Below are 18503 nucleotides of genomic sequence, written 5' to 3' on the forward strand. Positions count from 1 at the left end.
CCCAAACCTGTTTCTTTTTCATGCTTCACCTGAAGAGATAGATGGTTTTTAGTCTCAGTTAAACTTTTTAAATTTTTGCAGGATCTGAATTAGAAAATGATTGGAAGATACGGAGAACCTCAGCTTGAGTAAATTACATTCATGTAGAATGCTCTGATAGATATCTGCGTTACGTGTGTCTTTTTAAAAAATATTTTTTAGTTATAGGTGGACACAATATTTTATTATTATTTTTATTTTTTATGTCGTGCTGAGGATCGAACACAGTGCCTTAGGCATGCTAGGCAAGTGCTCTACCTCTGAGCCACAACCCCAGCCCTACATGTGTCTTTTTATTTACTTTCTTTGACTTTTTTTTTTTTTTAGTGCTAAAGACACAGTTTTCTATATATACATTTCCTTTTAGTTTTATCAACAGACTGCAGTTTCTTCAGTCAAAATGACATCATATTCCACCTCTGCCCAGTGTTCAACATCTGATAGTGCTTGCAGGATCTCTCCAGAACGAGTCAATAAGGTGAGTCATTATTGGGCATTCCTGTTTTTCTTTAAATTTTTAGGAAATTGAATTGAAGAACATAAACATAGCTGCATTCACTGATTAGGATTTATACAGAGCAGATTATACATTATTAAGTGATAAGTGTTTGTTTAAAAAAAGAAAGTATTTAAAGAAATTTGCTTGTTCCATAGGATTTGAGACCAATATAATTGAAATGTAAATAGCAAATTTATTTCATGTTTACATCAGGTACGACCAAAATTGCCACTTTTGAAGATTTTGCAGGCAGCAGGTGCAGAAGGTGAAATGTTCACTGTTAAAGAGGTAAGACATCAATGAAAATTCTCAGTTTTTAAGAACAGTTGAATAGGAGCATCCAGTAAATAGTTCTGAAATCAGAGATAAGAAAGAGAGTTCTACTCTGAGGTACCAGAGGGAGGTGATTTTTGCTGTTTTGTCTTTAAAACTGTTAAGTTGAACTTCATATTTTCTTTAGAATTCATTTTGAAGTATCTTTTAAATATAAGATTAGCCATGAATTCATTGATCTCAGAGTTAATAAGCAAAACATGTACAGATTTAAGAAAATGACACTATGATTTACAAGATATGCTGCTAAGCAGGAATTTATAGTAGTGTTTCATTATGAATGTGTCAGATTCTCTTCTGAGAACTGAGTTATTTTAAACATTTATGCATTTAAATAACTTATTTAGCTTCTGAAGTTGTTTTTTTTTTTTTTAAAGAAACAAAGACAAATTGAATTCCTTAAGTGGAAAAGACCCAATATTAAAATGTTAATCTGTTGGAACTGTTTGCATTTAGAAGGGTAGATATCTGACTTTTCCTAAAGAGAGGAAATAAAATTATGAAGTGTGGTTTTTTTTTTCCTTGAAAAACTCCATATCTGTTAGTAATGCTGTGCTCCTGAGCAGTAATATGCCTCTCAAAGAAATGAATCTGGAGGCATTTCAGATCTTTATATGTGAATTTGTATGTTTAGAATCTTTGTATGTTTAGAATCCTTATATGTAAGTCTCCTGTTACTAAAGTCTGAATTTTTTTATATCATTAAAGTTGTTATGCTGAATTATGCCATCTTCTTTATTTGTGAAGCAGATTTGCCTATGTTTATATGATAAGCTTTTATGAACCATGACCCTATTTTGATCCTAAAGGGTAATTCTCTGATTTTTTATTATTAAATCATGTTTCTCAATGTGTATGTTGAGGCAGATGATTTAATGAGAGTGTTATATATAAATTATGAGTAGTGTTTTTAGGAGATCCTGTTTGTATACTTAGGTTAGTTGATTTTTTTCGGAAAGTTGGATGGATATAAAGAACTTCCTCCTGTTTCTTCAAGTAGGTGCTTTTCTCCATCTTATTTTCCCATAATAGATTAGATATGAGATTTCAGTTAATCCATTAACTTGTATTTGGGGATGTTATTAGGAGCATCATTGCTTCAATATAGTAAGGATTATGTTAGAAAAGTTCTGTACAGATATTTAATAATTCCTAAGAATTTGGAATCTAAAGATAGCTGGGCTGGGGATATAGTTCAGTTGGTAGAGTGCTTGCCTCGCATGCACAAGGCCCTGGGTTCAATCCCCAACACCACATAAAAAAATAAGAAATAAAAGATTTTTTTAGTTTGTGATCTATGACAACCAGTTATTAAGTTAAAAATTTTTTTTTTCAAGTCTGCTACCTTTAGAAAACATTTATTTTCAATAAGTTTCATTAGTTTTTATCCTAAAATGCAGACAAGTCCATTGACAAAATGTTCCAACCTGGATGACATAATAAAAGTTATAGGAAATGCTTCATCTGCATTTTAATGTTCAGGTTTTGAATCATGAACTTGTTCTTTTCCATTTTGTGAATTCTGTGGGGGAAAAAAATCTCAGATAGACATAAGTATTTATTTGTTAAATACCTAGATTCTATTTTGTGCAGATACATTGCTTATTAGCTTCTTAAACACTGTTAGATGTGCCAGAAAGAAAAAAGTGAATTTAGCAGAAGCCTAGTTGTTTATATGCCCCTGAGATTTAGGAAATATTTTTATGGTCCAGGCAGATTTAAAGCTTATTGCTTTTAATAATAGAACAGACATTTTCATTTGAACTAGTGAGAACATTTTTGAGGGGATATTAAGTAGATTCATCACTTTTCTCACTATTGGATGAGCACTTTTTTTTTTAAAGAATAAAAATCCTAGTGTATTCTCTTTTTTTTTTTTTTAAGAGAGAGAGTTTAATATTTATTTTTTAGTTGTCGGCAGACACAACATCTTTATTTGTATGTGGTGCTGAGGATTGAACCCAGCACCGCACGCATGCATGCCAGGCGAGCGCGCTCTGCTTGAGCCACATCCCCAGCCCTGGATGAACACATTTCTGTGCTAAAAAGTCTGAGTCTGTTGATGGCCAGAAAGATAATGAGTGGATGTACTTAGTACTTGGGAACAACTATCCTGTTGTAGGACCCCTTTTATATTGCCAGTGTACAAGCACTGACAATCTTATAAACGTGTTCTCTTTCTCTAGCATACTTCCTTATCTACTTTTTATAATTTTTGTTTTAGGTAGTAGTCCAGCAGATTCTTTCATGTTATTTTATTCCCACGCAGGTAATGCACTATCTAGGCCAGTATATAATGGTGAAGCAGCTTTATGATCAACAGGAGCAGCATATGGTTTATTGTGGTGGAGATCTTTTGGGAGAACTACTGGGACGTCAGAGCTTCTCCGTGAAAGATCCAAGGTAGAAAGAGTTAGGGATTGTGTATCTTTTTGAGTGCTTATTAATCTTCTTGGGTTATTGATGATTAATTCGTTTACTCAACAGATATTTAGGGGTTGGCATACGTTTGCTAGGCACTGGGAATATACTAGTGAGCAACACAGTCTTGATTTTTAGAGCTTTAAGAATAATGGTCTTTCCCATTTTAATCAAATAATCACACTAATATGTGGTAAAATTGCATTATAGATATGCTACAGAAAACAAGTACATAAAGTTAGGAGTGGGTGGAATTTTAGAATATTAGTGTTTCCCTGAGGAAGTGAAATTTAAGCTGAGAACTAAACAACACAGTCAGGGGATAGTTGAAGGAGAACTTCAGATTGGATATCATGCAGGTAGGAGATAGTTTGATGTAGCTAGTTTAGGATTTTGTGAAGTAATTATTAGAAATAGGAGGAAAGTTCAAAGATGAAAAATAGGAGCAGATCAAAAAAAATGTAGAATTGCAGGACAATTTGAGGTTGATGGTGAGCCTAGGCAGAATCATAGTAGAGATAAGATGATCTTTGTGTGACTTTCTTCTCTTGCATGGGGAGTATTGCATTAGGTCAAGCTGGTCAGTCATTGAGAAACCGTTGTTCACTTTTCTTTGTAGCTTAGTAAAGACTACTTTCTTCTAGCTCATTTTTTTAAGTTACTAAGACTTTTCTCCACCTTCACCCCTCAGTTAAAATGAAGGAAATATCCCAACTTGGGTAACTGTTAGCTAATGACATAAAATGTAAGCAAGTGTTTTTTGTTTGTGTTTTGTTTTTGTCTTTTAAGCTAGGGTCACTTTACCACTAACCTACAACCCCAGTCTTTATAATTTTTTATTTCGAGACAGGGTCTTGCTTAGGGCTTTGCTAAGTTGCTGAGGCTGGCCTTAGTCTTGTAATCCTCCTGCCTTGGCCTCAGGTATGCGCCACTGTAACTGGAAACTAATAATTTTTTTTTAAACCAAAAACTAATCAGTTTTTTGGTACTGGGGTGGGGATTGAATCCAGGGGCACTTAACCACTGAGCCACATCCCCAGCCCCCCCCCCCCTTTTTTTTTCAATTTTAGAGAACAGGGTCTTACTGAATTGCTTACATTCTTGCCAAAATTGCCGAGGCTGGCTTTTTTTTTTTTTTTTTTAAAGAGAGAGTGAGAGAGGAGAAGGAGAGAGAGAGAGAGAGAGAGAGAGAGAGAGAGAGAGAGAGAGAGAGAATTTTTAATACTTATTTTCTAGTTCTTGGCGGACACACATCTTTGTTGGTATGTGGTGCTGAGGATCGAACCCGGGCTGCACGCATGCCAGGCAAGCGCACTACCGCTTGAGCCACATCCCCAGCCCCCTGAGGCTGGCTTTGAACTTGGAATCTTCCTGCCTCAGCCTCCTGAGTAGCTGGGATTACAGGTGTGGGCCAGAGTGCCCAGCCCTAATCAGTTTTTTAATCGGGGCAAAGTAGTCACAAGATCCTGGACATTTATATCTCAACATTTAATATAGCTTATTTATTTATTTATTTAAAATATTTTTAGTTGTAGATGAACACAATACCTTTATTTTTATGTGATGCTGAGGCTCAAACCCAATGCCTGACACATGCTAGGCAAGTGCTCTAACCATAGCTACAACCCCAGACCTTAAGAGTGATTTTTTTTTTTTTAAATAAAGCAGTTCTGGGAAAAGGATTCTCTTTCTCTATACTTAATAGGGAAAGTTGGGGGCATGACATATCAGAGATACATGTGTTATATAATGGAAAACCACTGAAATGGTTATTTTTTTTTTTTTTAGTTTTAGATGGACACAATACCTTTACTTATTTATTTATTTTTAATGTGGTGCTGAGGATTGAACCCATTGCCTCATATATTCAACGCAAGCACTCTGCCACTGAGCCACAGTCCCAGCCCATGACCAGTATCTTAACAGTGGCATTTAGAGTTATTAATTTTTTTATTTTATCTCTTTTACAGCCCTCTCTATGATATGCTAAGAAAGAATCTTGTCACTTTAAGCACTGCTACTACAGGTATGTCACATATTTCTTCAGTCTATATTACAGCTTTGAGTTCAAAGGGGCAAATTATGGGAAAGCAAGAGGATGGAAATAGAAATGCAATGCAGTCTTTTGTATGACTGGGGATACTGTCTGTTTTACAGAATGTTATTACTATATTATTTAACTTTTCACTGTGAAAAATTTCAAACATACTGAGAATTAGGCAGATGCCTACATAGACTTGGCAGTTATTAACATTTTGTCATGCGTGCTACATTTAGACATAACTTAAAAATCTCTAACAGATAAGGACATTTTTCCTTCAAACATACATCCATCATTATACCCAACAAAATTAATAATTATTCCATAATCCTATTTCATATGCTAGTTATTGTTTTATTTTCACCATTATCTCAAAATTTTACAGTTTTAAAAATTTAATTTTATTTTCACTACGGATCAAACCCACAGCCTCAAAACCCTGCTAGGTAAACACTCTACCATTGAGCTATATCCCTAGCACTTATCTTTTATTTTTGGCTTGTTCAAATCAGGATTCAAACAAAGTCCACACATTGCATTTGGTTGATACATCTCATATTTCTTTAATCCGTACAACTTAATCCTCCTTTTTTGTGTGTTTGGTTTGATTTTAATTAATACCTTTATTTAATCACAACTTTTTAAAAAATTTACATTTTCATGAGATACAATTATACATAATTGTATTTATGGTGTATAATATATTTTGTCACATGTATACCATATGCAATGATCAAATCAGTACATATCACCTCAAACATTTATCATTTCTTTGTGTTGAAAGTATTAAAAAATCCTCTCTTCTATTTTTGAAATACATAATAAATTATTAACTATAGACACCCTGCTGTGGTATAGAACACTTGTTTTGTTTCCATGTCATTGATTTATTAAAGAAATGGATCATTTATCCTGTAAAATTTCCTATACTCAGGAGTTGGAGATTGCATCCTTGTGATTATTTAACTTGTTTCTTCAGCCTTTCTATTTTTCCTATGCTAGTAGTGCTTGAATACATTCAAGTTTAAGTTTTTTGTCAAGAGTTCTTCCTAGGTGGTGCTTTGTACTGTCGTCTGATTACATCAGTCATGTAAGGTCTGTGGGCTTAGATGTTGTCAATCTGATCCATTTATTATAAAGGTCCCCTAAAACCATTCACCTAATGATTTGAGTAATCTGTTTTCTGAATGCCAGTTTGTCTAAGCCTTTGCTTGATTCTAGACCTTTTAAATACAGTCCTTTGAATTTATTAGGTATGTTCAGGAAACTGGCCTTGGAATCTGAAGACTCCAAAGTAGTGGTATGATAGACATGGGTGAATAAACTGGATACAGCTGAAATGTAACATTGTCATTTCCAAATAATGACAATTCCTCCCCTCCACTCCTATATGAAGCCATTTTGTGAGTTTCAAATTAGATTGTAGGTAGCATTGTTCTTTGAAGAAAGCTCAAAATAATCTCTTTAAATTGGCTATGTTTGCTAAAGTAAATAGATCGCAAAGAATCAATTTCTAATATTGATTTATGCTTTAAAGTTAGGAAAAGAGGTTTTGCTCTCATTGCAACATGATTTTGAACTTAGACTTTTGAAGCCTGTTTTCATTGAGCCATTTGCTCACTTCACCTATTTAGAGATGTAGCTCTAAGTTTCTGAGCAGTCTTGCAAGTGATGGCAACTTTATTGAATATCAGCGATTTGTGAAATCATACAGCTTTCTTGTCATAGTCATTAATGGCTGGAAGTATATGGAAAAATTTTTTAAGTTGCTGATCTACTTTTTTAGTAATTTTTTTTTCCTCATTGATCTAAGTCTAAAATATGGAGTGAGTATAATTTCACCTTTTCTGCCCTCTCAATTTTTTTTGGTACTTTCTCTGCAGAATTTAATATGTCATATATCATAAAGAACATTTCTATAACAAACACTTCAATTTATGTAACAACCCTGTGAGGAGGGTCTAGAATTAAAGAAACAGGCTTTGTTTTTTTGTGTGTCTGTGTAGAATGAGTGATTTGCTCAATATTAGACATTACTGGTAATGATAGAGCAGAGATTTCTGAAAGGCCAGTTCTTTCTCTGCCCATTATGCCACATATTGATGTCTCTTTAACCCTTGTTTCTAACAATTTGACCCTCCACCCATTTTTTTGGACACATTTTTTTTTCCCCCTGAACATTAATTTAAAACACTTTTATTCGTTATTTAACTTGTCATTTTGAAAAAATTTCAGACTTTAACATTTGCAAAAGTATGACACAGAGTTGTCATATACTCCCAGATTGTCTAACATTGTCTATAAAACCATCATGCAATAATAAAAACCTGGAAATTGCACATTATTTTTTTTTTTACGTTGTAGATGGACACAATACCTTTATTTTTTTTTTAATGTGGTGCTGGGGATGGAACCCAGTGCCTCACATGTGGGAGGCAAGAACTACCACTGAGCTACAACCTCAGCTCCCCCCCATCATTTTGATTGATTATCTTCTCTGATTAGCTCTTGCATTCGTGCTCGTCATTGGCCATCTCCATTAATTTTCATAAATTGAATTGCATGTGTTTTAGTTGAAAAGACAAATCAGAATGCTTGTCATATAACTATTTTACACCTTTGCAAGTGGGTTGAATTAGACCTTTATTTTTTTTTAATTATTATTTTTGGGGTTGTCAATGGACTTTATTTATTTATATGCAGTGCTGAGACTCGAACCAGTGTCTCACACATGCTAGGCAAGTGCTCTACTACTGAGCCACAACCCCAGCCCTAGACCTTTATTTTGAAAATGCCACTTTTTAAAGCAAATTTTTTTTTTTTCTTCTTGGTGGACCTTTATTTTGTTTATTTGTATATGTGAATCTAACCTAGTGCCTCTCACATGCTAGGCTAGTGCTCTGTCACTGAACTACAACCCCAACCCTGTGAAGGTGTTTCTTTTTAAATCATTTAAGTTTCCCGAGTATTCTAACATAATGAAATAGATATGACAAACTGTGTGTGTGTATGATTTATTTTTGTAATACTGGGGATTGAAAACTTTATTTATTTTAAAATTTCTTTTTACACATGACTTTCCCAGATTTTTTTGTTTGGTTTTTTGCTTCTAGTTGTTTTAGCCTAAGTGACAGTAATATAATTGCTTTGTAGGAACTGTTTCGCTTGCATTGTATATGTTAGTCAAACTGCTTGGAGGGCCATTGTAGTCAGAACTTTTAGTATCATCACTTACCTTATATAAAAACACTTCTAGGAATAAAGTTCTTTTTATTACAGTTTAGAAGATGTTTGCATTGCACAAAACAACTGAATTGTCAGACCAGTTGTAGAATCTGGATTTTTTTTTTCCTCTGGCAGTCTTGATTAGATGAGGATGATATTTTCTGTAAATATCTTGTCTCTGGACCTGGTAGTGGCTGATAAAATCTATTGATTTATTTGAATGCATTTCCATTAGCTACAGCTTCATATAATGAATGAATCGGGTTACTAAATTTTCTTTTCTGTAGCCAAGGTTTTATCATCTGTTCTGCTTGAAAAATATTTTAAATCTTTGGAATATATTTCTCTCCTAGGCTAATGCAATATCTAATAATTTCTCTCATCTAGGATAATCTTTTATTTTTCTTTTCTTTCTTTTTCTTTTTTTTTTTTAGTAGCCTTGAAAAACTTTTGTCTGCTTCATCTCCTTTCTTAGGAAATGTTTGTAATAATTTGGGAAAATTAAGTTTTTGTTTAAAAAAATCCAATTTATATTCAGGTAATAGAAGCTTAAATTGTAAATCATCACTGACACTTAGAATCAGTTTGCTTGAAGATGCTATTGTTTTAAAAGCAAGTGGGAGAAAGTCTATGTTTTCAGATTTTATAATCTGACTCTTAAAAAAAATTAAATTAAAAAGAACATTTTTTGTTGCTGTTTGAAGTTAGGCAAATTAGGTAGTAAAGGAAGAGATGATAAAAATACTCTTATTTCTTGATTGGGGCTACTTTTCATATAAAAAATTGAAAGCTTATCATTTTTAGTAATTTTTCACTTATCCCCAGATATATTTTGGTATTATTTTGAATGTGGCCTATCTTGGTCTTTGTTATTTTTATTTTTCAGTACTGGGGATTAAACCCAGGGCCTCATGCATGCTAGGCCCATACTGTATCACTGAACTATAGTTTATTGTTTTACACATTTTATTTTGAAGTGAGGTCTCAGGAAGTTGCCTAAGCTGGCCTCAAACTTGCAATTCTCTTGCCTCAGCCTTGCAAGTAGCTGGGATTATAGACCTGTACCACCATGCCAGGCTGGTCTTTGTCATTTTTTATCAGTGCTGGTTATTTCTTTCAAATGAGAGCCTTGTCCAGCCAGAACAGTGAAGTATATCTGTAGGGCTCAAACCTGGCTTCAGGGTTGTTTGCTGAGGTCCTTTTTGTGTGGAAAGAATGGTTATTACCAGGGAAGGTTTTCCTTTTGTTTTACTTGCTATCCAGATGCTGCTCAGACTCTCGCTCTCGCACAGGATCACAGTTTGGATATTCCAAGTCAAGACCAACCGAAGGTAAAATCACCACACGGTGACTTCTTTTGTTGTACAGAGTGGCCCCTTCTCTGTACCTGTGGATCTTGGACTCCCAAGGCCTTTCCCCAAATGTGGTAAGAATTTAATAAGAAAGGTCCTTGGGAGTTCACAGACCAGGGACAGAGTGAACCTTCTCTGTTCTGCTCATAACAGAGTTCCAGTCTCTGAAATCTTTCTTTGGGATGTAGCACTTCTGATCTTCAGTTCTTCCAGTTGCGTTGTCTTTGGGTTTGTGTGTGCCTGTGCGTTTGTGAAGGATTGTATATGTATTTGTGTATATAAGTGTTTGAGAAAACTGCTTTATTAAAAATTTTAACAGGGTGGTTGCAATTAAGTTCATGTTAGGCCATTTCCTAAAGTTTCCTCAAACCTGGGGAAGTTTTAAAATCATTGGTAAATGGTGAGAGTTTCATATACTGTCTGAAATATGCCTAATTTTGTGGTAGGCCTAGTGGCTTTTTTTTTTTTTTTAGTTGTAGTTGGACACAATACCTTTATTTATTTATTTTTATGTGTTGCTGAGGATGGAACCCAGGGCCTGGCATGTGCTAGGCGAGCACTCTATCTCTGAGCCACAACCCCAGCCCCTAGGCTAGCAGCTTTATACAGATCGTATACTCTTAGATAGTGTACAGGTAAATACTCTTAAAAAACAGTTTTGACCTTTTTGCAGAGGTCATTGTCCCCCACTCGCAGGTTTGGGATTCTTGTATCTTTGCTCATAATGGGTTGAAGAGAGGCGTTGTGTTGCTTTACTGGATGACTGTTATGAATTGTAGAGATCTTGTGCATAACCCATTGTGTTGCACACACTGGTGAGCCAGAATGGAACTGCTACATCCCCTGGTCTCAGTCATTTCTACTATACTGATAGACATCTTTCCCTTCTTTCAGCAAAGTACAGAGGAAAGTTCTAATTCCAGGAAAAGAATTGAAGAGGGTGATATTCCCGCACTGCCTACCTCAGAGCATAAATGCAGAAATTCTAGAGAAGGTAAGTTTTGGATTAAGACTTCCTTCTCCTGTTCGCACCCCTCCACACACACACTTTTTTTTGTGGAGGGGTGCGAATACCTTTTTTTAGAAAAGGTATCTGGATATCTTAAGCACTAGCTGTAATTAGGACCATCATAGAAACTTGAAGATAAGAGTAACTCAAAGTAATTCATATGAACTACGAGGGACATATGTCATATTTTTCATTCTTTTCAAAAATCCTTTTCAACCATTGTTAACTTTAAAGGTGATCTAGTGCTCTTTTAGCAACCTGGGATTACTGCAGTAGTGTAAGATCTTCTGTTAGCTAGGATACCTTGGAGAAGATTAGAAAATAGTTGCTTATTGATTGGTTTGCTACTGATGAATTTTTTGCATACATAAATCCATCTGCCTTGGTAGCTCCTGTATATAAAACAGTAAGTAAAATAAAAGAATAACAAAATAAAAGAAGCATTAATTCAAGTCAGAATATGAAGTTTGTGATGGAAATTTGGGAATAAATAGTTTAGGATTTTAAGAGAGATCTATAGATAGGGTGAGGTTTTTTTTTTTTTTTTTTTTTTAAATGGTATTAGGAATCAAGCCCTGGGCTTCTTGATACATGAAAGGCAAGCATTCTTGCCACTGGAGCTAAACCCCAACCCATGGACGGAATTTTTAATGCGAAGATTTCCATTTCCTTAACAGTAATAGAGCTTGAATAGATGAGGATACTTATGACTTCATCTCAGAAATTTGACTTCTGATCATTTAATCAACGAATAAATAGAAAGATGCCACCCATATGCCTATGATAAGCAGGGTTGACTTATTTTATAAGTAGATGAAGGATCAAGAGACTAATTTTTTGCAGAAATTCTTACACCCCTATAGAGCTCAGCACATTTAAGCACCTCTGATTGCCTTTGGCAGGCCTAGTGTATGAGGTAGGTAGAAAAGAGTCAGAAAGTAGGCAAAGAGTGAATTAGAACAAAATCCTAGAGGATGGGAAAGAATTTCATGTGATAGCAGATTTACAGTAATAATTGCCTTGAGTGTAGTTCACACGTACAATACAAGATCTTTTATGTGAAATAAATGGGCCTTCATACTTGTGGTGTTTCTGAATGCTTAATTCCAGTAAGAGTCTACCAATCCAGAAAGGACTTAATGTATATGTATATTTGACAACTAGAGTTCACTGTTAATAAATGGTTGTTATCTACAAAAGTATATGAATTATTGAGAACTGCCTCAAAGTGTGCGATAACAGTATGACTGCTTTAACTACCCTGTGATTGCCCATTTTGATCTCATGGGTTAGGCCACTGTGTCGTCAGTGATTTTGCAGTCCTGTAGATTGAGCCATTACCAGGCACCGTGGACTAGAGCAAGTCATTGTTTAGTTATTACAGTGATGTGAATGTTTAAAATGCCAGTATGTGGTGGTTTAGAAATCTTTTTAGAATGATACCATTGTTCAAATAGTTTTTGAGATTTAGATTCCTTCATAAATGATCATCTACTTCTATTATCATTACTAGCTAATAAAGCCTAAACAGGAAGTAATTTGGGTTCTGCCACTAAGACAAATAATTGATTTCTGGTTCTAATTAAGAATAGGAATTTCTTTTTACCTATCTTATAAAGAGATTGTTAGTATTCTGAGGAGACTGTGAGTTCTTAAATGTTGTATACATAGTTATTCTTTCTATTTAATTTTTATAGATGAAGACTTGATAAATTTAAGCCAAGATGACACATCTAGGTTGGACCTTGGGTTTGAGGAGTGGGATGTAGCTGGCCTGCCTTGGTGGTTTTTAGGAAACTTGAGAAACAACTATACACCCAGAAGTAATGGCTCAACTGATTTACAGACAAATCAGGTAAATTTCATGTTTGAAAGGGGACTTTTTTTTTTTTTTTTTAAAGAGTAACATTCTTGGTTACTCTTGACCATAAGTTGCATTGTCTTAAGAATTCTTTTTTTTCCTTTGACTTTAAATACTGTCTATATGTATATGATGCCCACATTTATATCTCTAGCCCTGACTTCTCTCCTAAATGCCCAACTTTCATATTGCACTCTTTATTTAACATCTCCCCCTTTGGATCTGATATGTAAATGAACTCTTGATTTTTTAGTTTTATTAAACTTTCCTGAGCCTTCCCTTTTTCATAAATCTACTACTACCCAATAATTCCTGCCAAACACAAGGACATACTGATTTGTTCTGTCATAGACCATATTCATAGCTATTAACTCTTTATCCAAAACATATACAGAACCTCACTAACCACTTTTTACTGTCCCACTGTCATAAATTAATTCAAGTAATCATTCTTTCTCACACAAATATGGTAGCCACCTCACACCACAAATGTTGTTATTCTTGTTCGTCTAATAGATAATTTTTTTCTCAAGAGTAAATTTTTGTGCCAGTGATTGAACCCAGGGGGTACTCTACCATTGAACTACATTTCCAGTCCTTTTTTTTTTTTAATTAAAATTTTATTGTTGTTGTACATGGACACAATACCTTTATTTTTATGTGGTGCTGGGAATCAAATGCAGTGCCTCACATATGCTAGGCAAGTGCTCTACCACTGAGCCACAACCTTGGCCCCCAGACCTTTTTATTTTATGTTGAGACAGGATCTTGCTAAGTTGTGGAGGCTGATCTTGAACTTCTTATCCCTGTCTCAGCCTCCCAAGTCACTGGGATTACAGGTGTGAACCACTGCACCCCACTCAAAGAATAAATTTTTTAAAGGATAAGTTACACGTATAATTGCATGTATAATTCTTCAGTGGCTTCAGGAAGCAAGTAGAATAAATTCTAGGATCCTTTCCATAGCCGTAACTGAACTGTCTGGTTTTCCTCATCTGTCATTCTTTATGTACATTCCAGATATATCAGGCTTCTTTCTGACCCCGTAGCCCAAAATTCCTTCCTCCCTCAGGCAACATAAATTTGTTTTTTTCCTCTTTCTGAACTGTCTTCCCCAAAATTGTTTTATTGCCTTCTCATGATTTAGGACTTAACCGAAAATGGAATTTCCTTATAATTATCCCTGGTCACCAAGGCTGTCATGTTGAACATTTCCACTGGGATACATTTACCTTTTACCTTTTTTTTTTTTTTTTTGTAGTTGTGCAGTTTTAAGTGGTAGCCCTGCCAAACTATCCCTAGTCTCCTTCTCAAGATACTCTGGTTCCTCACCTTATATTCTCCATTGCATCTTATATATGCAATTATTATCCAATTCTGTATCTTATATATGTATTTAATTATCTGTTTACTCTCACTGAGATGTAATATTCACCGCTCTGTTCCCTTACTTAGCACATAGAACAGTGTCTGGTACGTAACAGGCGTTTACTGAGTAGTTTTTGAATAAATGAATGGACATATAGCAAGGGCAATGTAATAGGTTTTAGGTTACCATTAGTATTTCTTCAGGAAGCAGTCATTGTCCATTAAAGGAAAGAATATGTCAGAATTAATGGAATGATTTTACAAATCCCAGAGGGCCACTTGTAGAAACAAGTGTCAATGAATTTTATTAAGTTTAAGTAACTTTGGGTCCTTAAATCCTTAAACTCTTTGGTACTATTTATTGAATATTATACCTGATTTACTATTAAAGTAGAAAATTCCTTGCCATATACACTTATATCCATGAATTTGTTTATCCATAGTAGGTGTCAGCTAGATATGTGTTGAATATATACAATTCTGTTGAGGAAAGGTGAGGTGTTCTCTGGAGATGTAATGTGAAGATACTGAGTTTTTGGTTCATTTCTATTCAACATTTTCTGATAAACACTGATTATAGAAGTTCATGTTTGTTTTTCTCTATTAGGATATAGGTACTGCCATTGTTTCAGATACTACAGATGATTTGTGGTTTTTAAATGAGTCAGTTTCAGAGCAGTTAGGTGTTGGAATAAAAGTTGAAGCTGCTGATACTGAACAAGCAAGTGAAGAAGTAGGGAAAGTGAGTGACAAAAAGGTACGTTCTGGAAAAATTTAATGTTGATTGTTTTTATGTGTTCATAGCATGATCTCTTTAGGTCGCTGTTATCTGTTTGTACAACAAATTTCTCACACACTTGTCCCATTTTAGTTTTTAATGTTTCCCTATATCCAATTTTAAGGTTCATAATAAGTTATTCCAGAAGTTAAGATAAAGTTTCATGGTGAAGCCCCTACCTAATTAGAAGCAATAAGCTATTCTTTATCCTATTGCTTATCTAGTTTCTCATTATGAAGTTTTCTCTTCTAGAAATTCTCCTTTGTCCATCTTTAAGTATATCTATAAAGCACCAATTTAGAAAAAAAAATTAACGAAAGGAAGATAAGTAGAGGAAGAATAGGGGGAGGGGGTGATCAAAAGAAGGGGCAGGCATTGGGGATTAAAATGAAGTAAATTAAATTCCATGCATGTATGATTTTATCAATGAACCCAACTATTTCGTATAGCTGTAATGCACTAAAGGAAAAGAAATCCTGCTGTGCTAACAAGACAAGCTTCTAAATTGTCTCAGTATTTGCTCCTGTATGAGAAGAAATACTGGTATCTTAGAAATATTCATAGCTTTCATGATCATTTTATATCTAAACGATAAGATAGAGAATTTTTTATACCGATTTTAGAGTTAAAATGGGAGAAGAGAGGAGTGTTATAAATGGTGTGAACACACAAAAATGAAGTGACACTGGCAGCATAAGTCTCAAAGAAATTGGGCAGCAGATCTAGTGTTCAGCCTACAGAAGATTTTCATTAAACATCCATTAAAAAATATGTGGGAGGAGAGGCACAACCCATGCCTGAATTCCTTGTCACCATTCATTTCTGAGATTTTTATTGGACTTGGTTGATCACTATAGATAGATGCTTAGGTTCTCTTAGACTAGTTATAGATAGCATTAAAAGGAATATCAGTGGCTAGCATGAAAAGAAAACATTTGACATAGAGAGTTGGGCTTGAATTTTTGTGAGAAAGTTATGTAGAGGTTCCTAGTTGTTTTCCTAATTGTTTTTGTTCTATTTACTGGACCACAAAGTTAAGGTTTTAAGTAGATATTCCCCACATTTCTTAACTTTTTGTTTCCTGTTTTTTTTTTTTTTTTTGGCAAGGCAACCAGAATATTGCATAACCAGTTTTTAGTCTTCTTTATTTTGGTTCTGTTTTGGTACTGGGAATTGAACCAGGGTTGCTTTACCACTGAACTATGTTCCCAATCCTTCCTTCCTATCTATGTATCTACTTACTTAGAGGCAGGGTCTTCCTAAGTGGCTGAGGCTGGCATGAAATTGTGATCTTCTGCCTCCGCCTCCCTTGTTGCTAGGATTACAGGCGTGTACCACCATGCTAGCTTAATTTTATTCTTCAATGTGAAGAATAAAATTTTAAATGGCTTTGTTTTCATTCTTCGAGTCTACCTAGATTCCCAAGATCGATTTCTATTTTTAGTATTTCGTAACTGTTTTACTCTTAATGTTATTTATTTTCTGTAGTTGTAAATTTGGACACCTCCCTTCTAAATGTAGAAGATATTTGGTAACTCTTCTGAGGGCCTTTTCAATCATTTGCTAGTAAAATGTCAGCTGGGTGTGTGCTGAACCATGTTTTTGGTCTCATTTAAGCTAGCTCCCTTTTAAAAGTGCTAGTGATGGAGGCAGAATGTAGTTTTAGATTGAAGCTATTTTGTCTTGCTTTCAGGTAATACCTATAACAGATAAACCTTATTAATGAGATGTTTTTTGCCTTCACAGGTGATTGAAGTGGGGAAAAATGATGACCTTGAGGACTCTAAGTCTTTAAGTGATGATACTGATATAGAAGTTACCTCTGAGGTATGAATGTCCAGTAAAAGCTGTTTTGTAGTGGCCACATCTTTAATCCCAGCAGTACACTTTGTTGAAGGAATACCTCCCCCTTCCCTTTACTAGCCACCTTTCCTTGTTGCTAAGAGATACCAGATTTTTTTATGTGTGTCCCTGCCCCCACCCTTCCGAAGTACCAGAGATTGAATCCAGGAGTGCTTTATCGCTGAACTATATCCTCAGCTGTTTCTATTTGGAGGCAGGGTCTCACTTAGTTGCCCTGGCTAATCTTAAATTTTGGATTCTCCTTCCGCTGCTTCCCAAGACCTTGGGATTACAGGTGTGCGCCATGCACCCAGCTTTTTACTTATTAGGGGTTTATTGGAATTTGAGAAAGGAAAAGGATCAAATTTCTCCCTACTTTGGAAAGGATGACCAAAATTCCTCTGTGTTCCTGCCTTCAAAACTCTTTGGACATGGCATGATGGAGATATATTTAAAGTACTCCTGTGTTACTTTTTCCTACTAATTATCTTTACGTAATTCCATGTACAGAACCGTAGGCTATCTAAATTTTTTTGACGAGTACAAAATAATTTTGTCATTGTTCTCTTTTTTTTTTTTTTTAAAGAGAGTGAGAGAGAGGGGGGGGACAGAGAGAGAGAGAGAATTTTAACATTTATTTATTTTTTTCTTAGTTCTCGGCGGACACAACATCTTCGTTTGTATATAGTGCTGAGGATCGAACCCGGGCCGCATGCACGCTAGGCGAGCGCGCTACCGCTTGAGCCACATCCCCAGCCCGTCATTGTTCTCTTAAGCAAATGGAGGGGCTGGGGTTGTGGCTCAGAGGCAGAGCACTCTACCTAGTATGTGTGAGGCACTGGGTTCGATCCTCAGTACCACATTAAAAAAAAATATTGTGTCCAAATGGAAAACAGCTTAGTTTCCATATAGTTTAATATTAATTGAAGGTTATTTAAGATTTAGTGTTAACCTTTTAGATAATAGGTATGAGTTTATATCAATTGACAAATCTAACCCCAAATGTATATGTTCCTTTTCTCTTTTTTTTATGTTATTTCCCCATTTTTCCTTCTAGTGCCTCTTGTAGCTAACTCACTTTGGGAGAAAGGAAATGGAGGATAACTAAGAAGGGTATTTTACATTTTGTAGTTTGGTGAGAGACACTTATTTAGGTTGTTCCTGGTGTCCATACTCCCCCTGCTCCCTCTGCACTGCTGTTGATCATTATGATAATTATTTGAAGTTATTTACATAAAGTGATAAAGTAGAACATATTGGTCCACTAAGTGTTCTTGACCATAATGTAAATACCAGAGATAAATGCTTTTACCTAAATCTATTAAGCAAATAGACTGTAAATACATCAAATCAAAGATGCCATTGACTTTATTAAGCCCTATTATTATTATTAAAAGAGAACAAATGATGTCAGTTAAACTGTGGCATATTATCAATTATGAATTCCAAATCTCTGAAATTCCTTTGAGTATTTGTGTAGCATTTCAGATGAGATTGGAGGATCTTAAACTTAGTGAGGATGTTTTGTGGCTCTCTGGAGAACAACCCAGTTTAACAGATGGATGTGTCCCTGCTGCTCAGTCTGGACAATTGAGTTATGACTTCTCAACTTGAAGTGCTTGGCCTTTGTCCTGAAAGAAATCAAGTCTGCCAGTGTCATATCATTGATCCTGTCAAAGCCAGGCAATTATCTACATTAAACACTCATGACTTGTTCCAGGTAGCTACCTTTGAA

The 18503-nt window shown here is 35.0% G+C and overlaps 1 protein-coding gene across 7 annotated transcripts in view; it reads left to right on the forward strand.

Annotated features, from left to right (window-relative positions):
- Window positions 1–18503, forward strand: part of Mdm4 (MDM4 regulator of p53) — a 35983-nt gene that overhangs the window by 9175 nt on the left and 8305 nt on the right. For 2 of the 7 annotated variants that reach the window (XM_005330297.4, XM_040276956.2), the window contains exons 2-10: window positions 407–517; window positions 752–826; window positions 3141–3274; window positions 5263–5318; window positions 9822–9889; window positions 10805–10904; window positions 12617–12774; window positions 14756–14905; window positions 16673–16753. In XM_005330297.4, coding sequence (XP_005330354.1) covers window positions 440–517; window positions 752–826; window positions 3141–3274; window positions 5263–5318; window positions 9822–9889; window positions 10805–10904; window positions 12617–12774; window positions 14756–14905; window positions 16673–16753 — 900 coding nt within the window. In that variant the 5' untranslated portion in view covers window positions 407–439. Of the gene's footprint in view, window positions 1–406; window positions 518–751; window positions 827–3140; window positions 3275–5262; window positions 5319–8945; window positions 9890–10804; window positions 10905–12616; window positions 12775–14755; window positions 14906–16672; window positions 16754–18503 lie in introns of those variants that run through there. The other 5 variants (XM_013360822.4, XM_078022657.1, XM_078022658.1 and 2 more) reach the window with 5 other exon arrangements.

The sequence above is a fragment of the Ictidomys tridecemlineatus genome, chromosome 10 (genome assembly GCF_052094955.1).
Source record: "Ictidomys tridecemlineatus isolate mIctTri1 chromosome 10, mIctTri1.hap1, whole genome shotgun sequence".
Taxonomy (NCBI): domain Eukaryota; kingdom Metazoa; phylum Chordata; class Mammalia; order Rodentia; family Sciuridae; genus Ictidomys; species Ictidomys tridecemlineatus.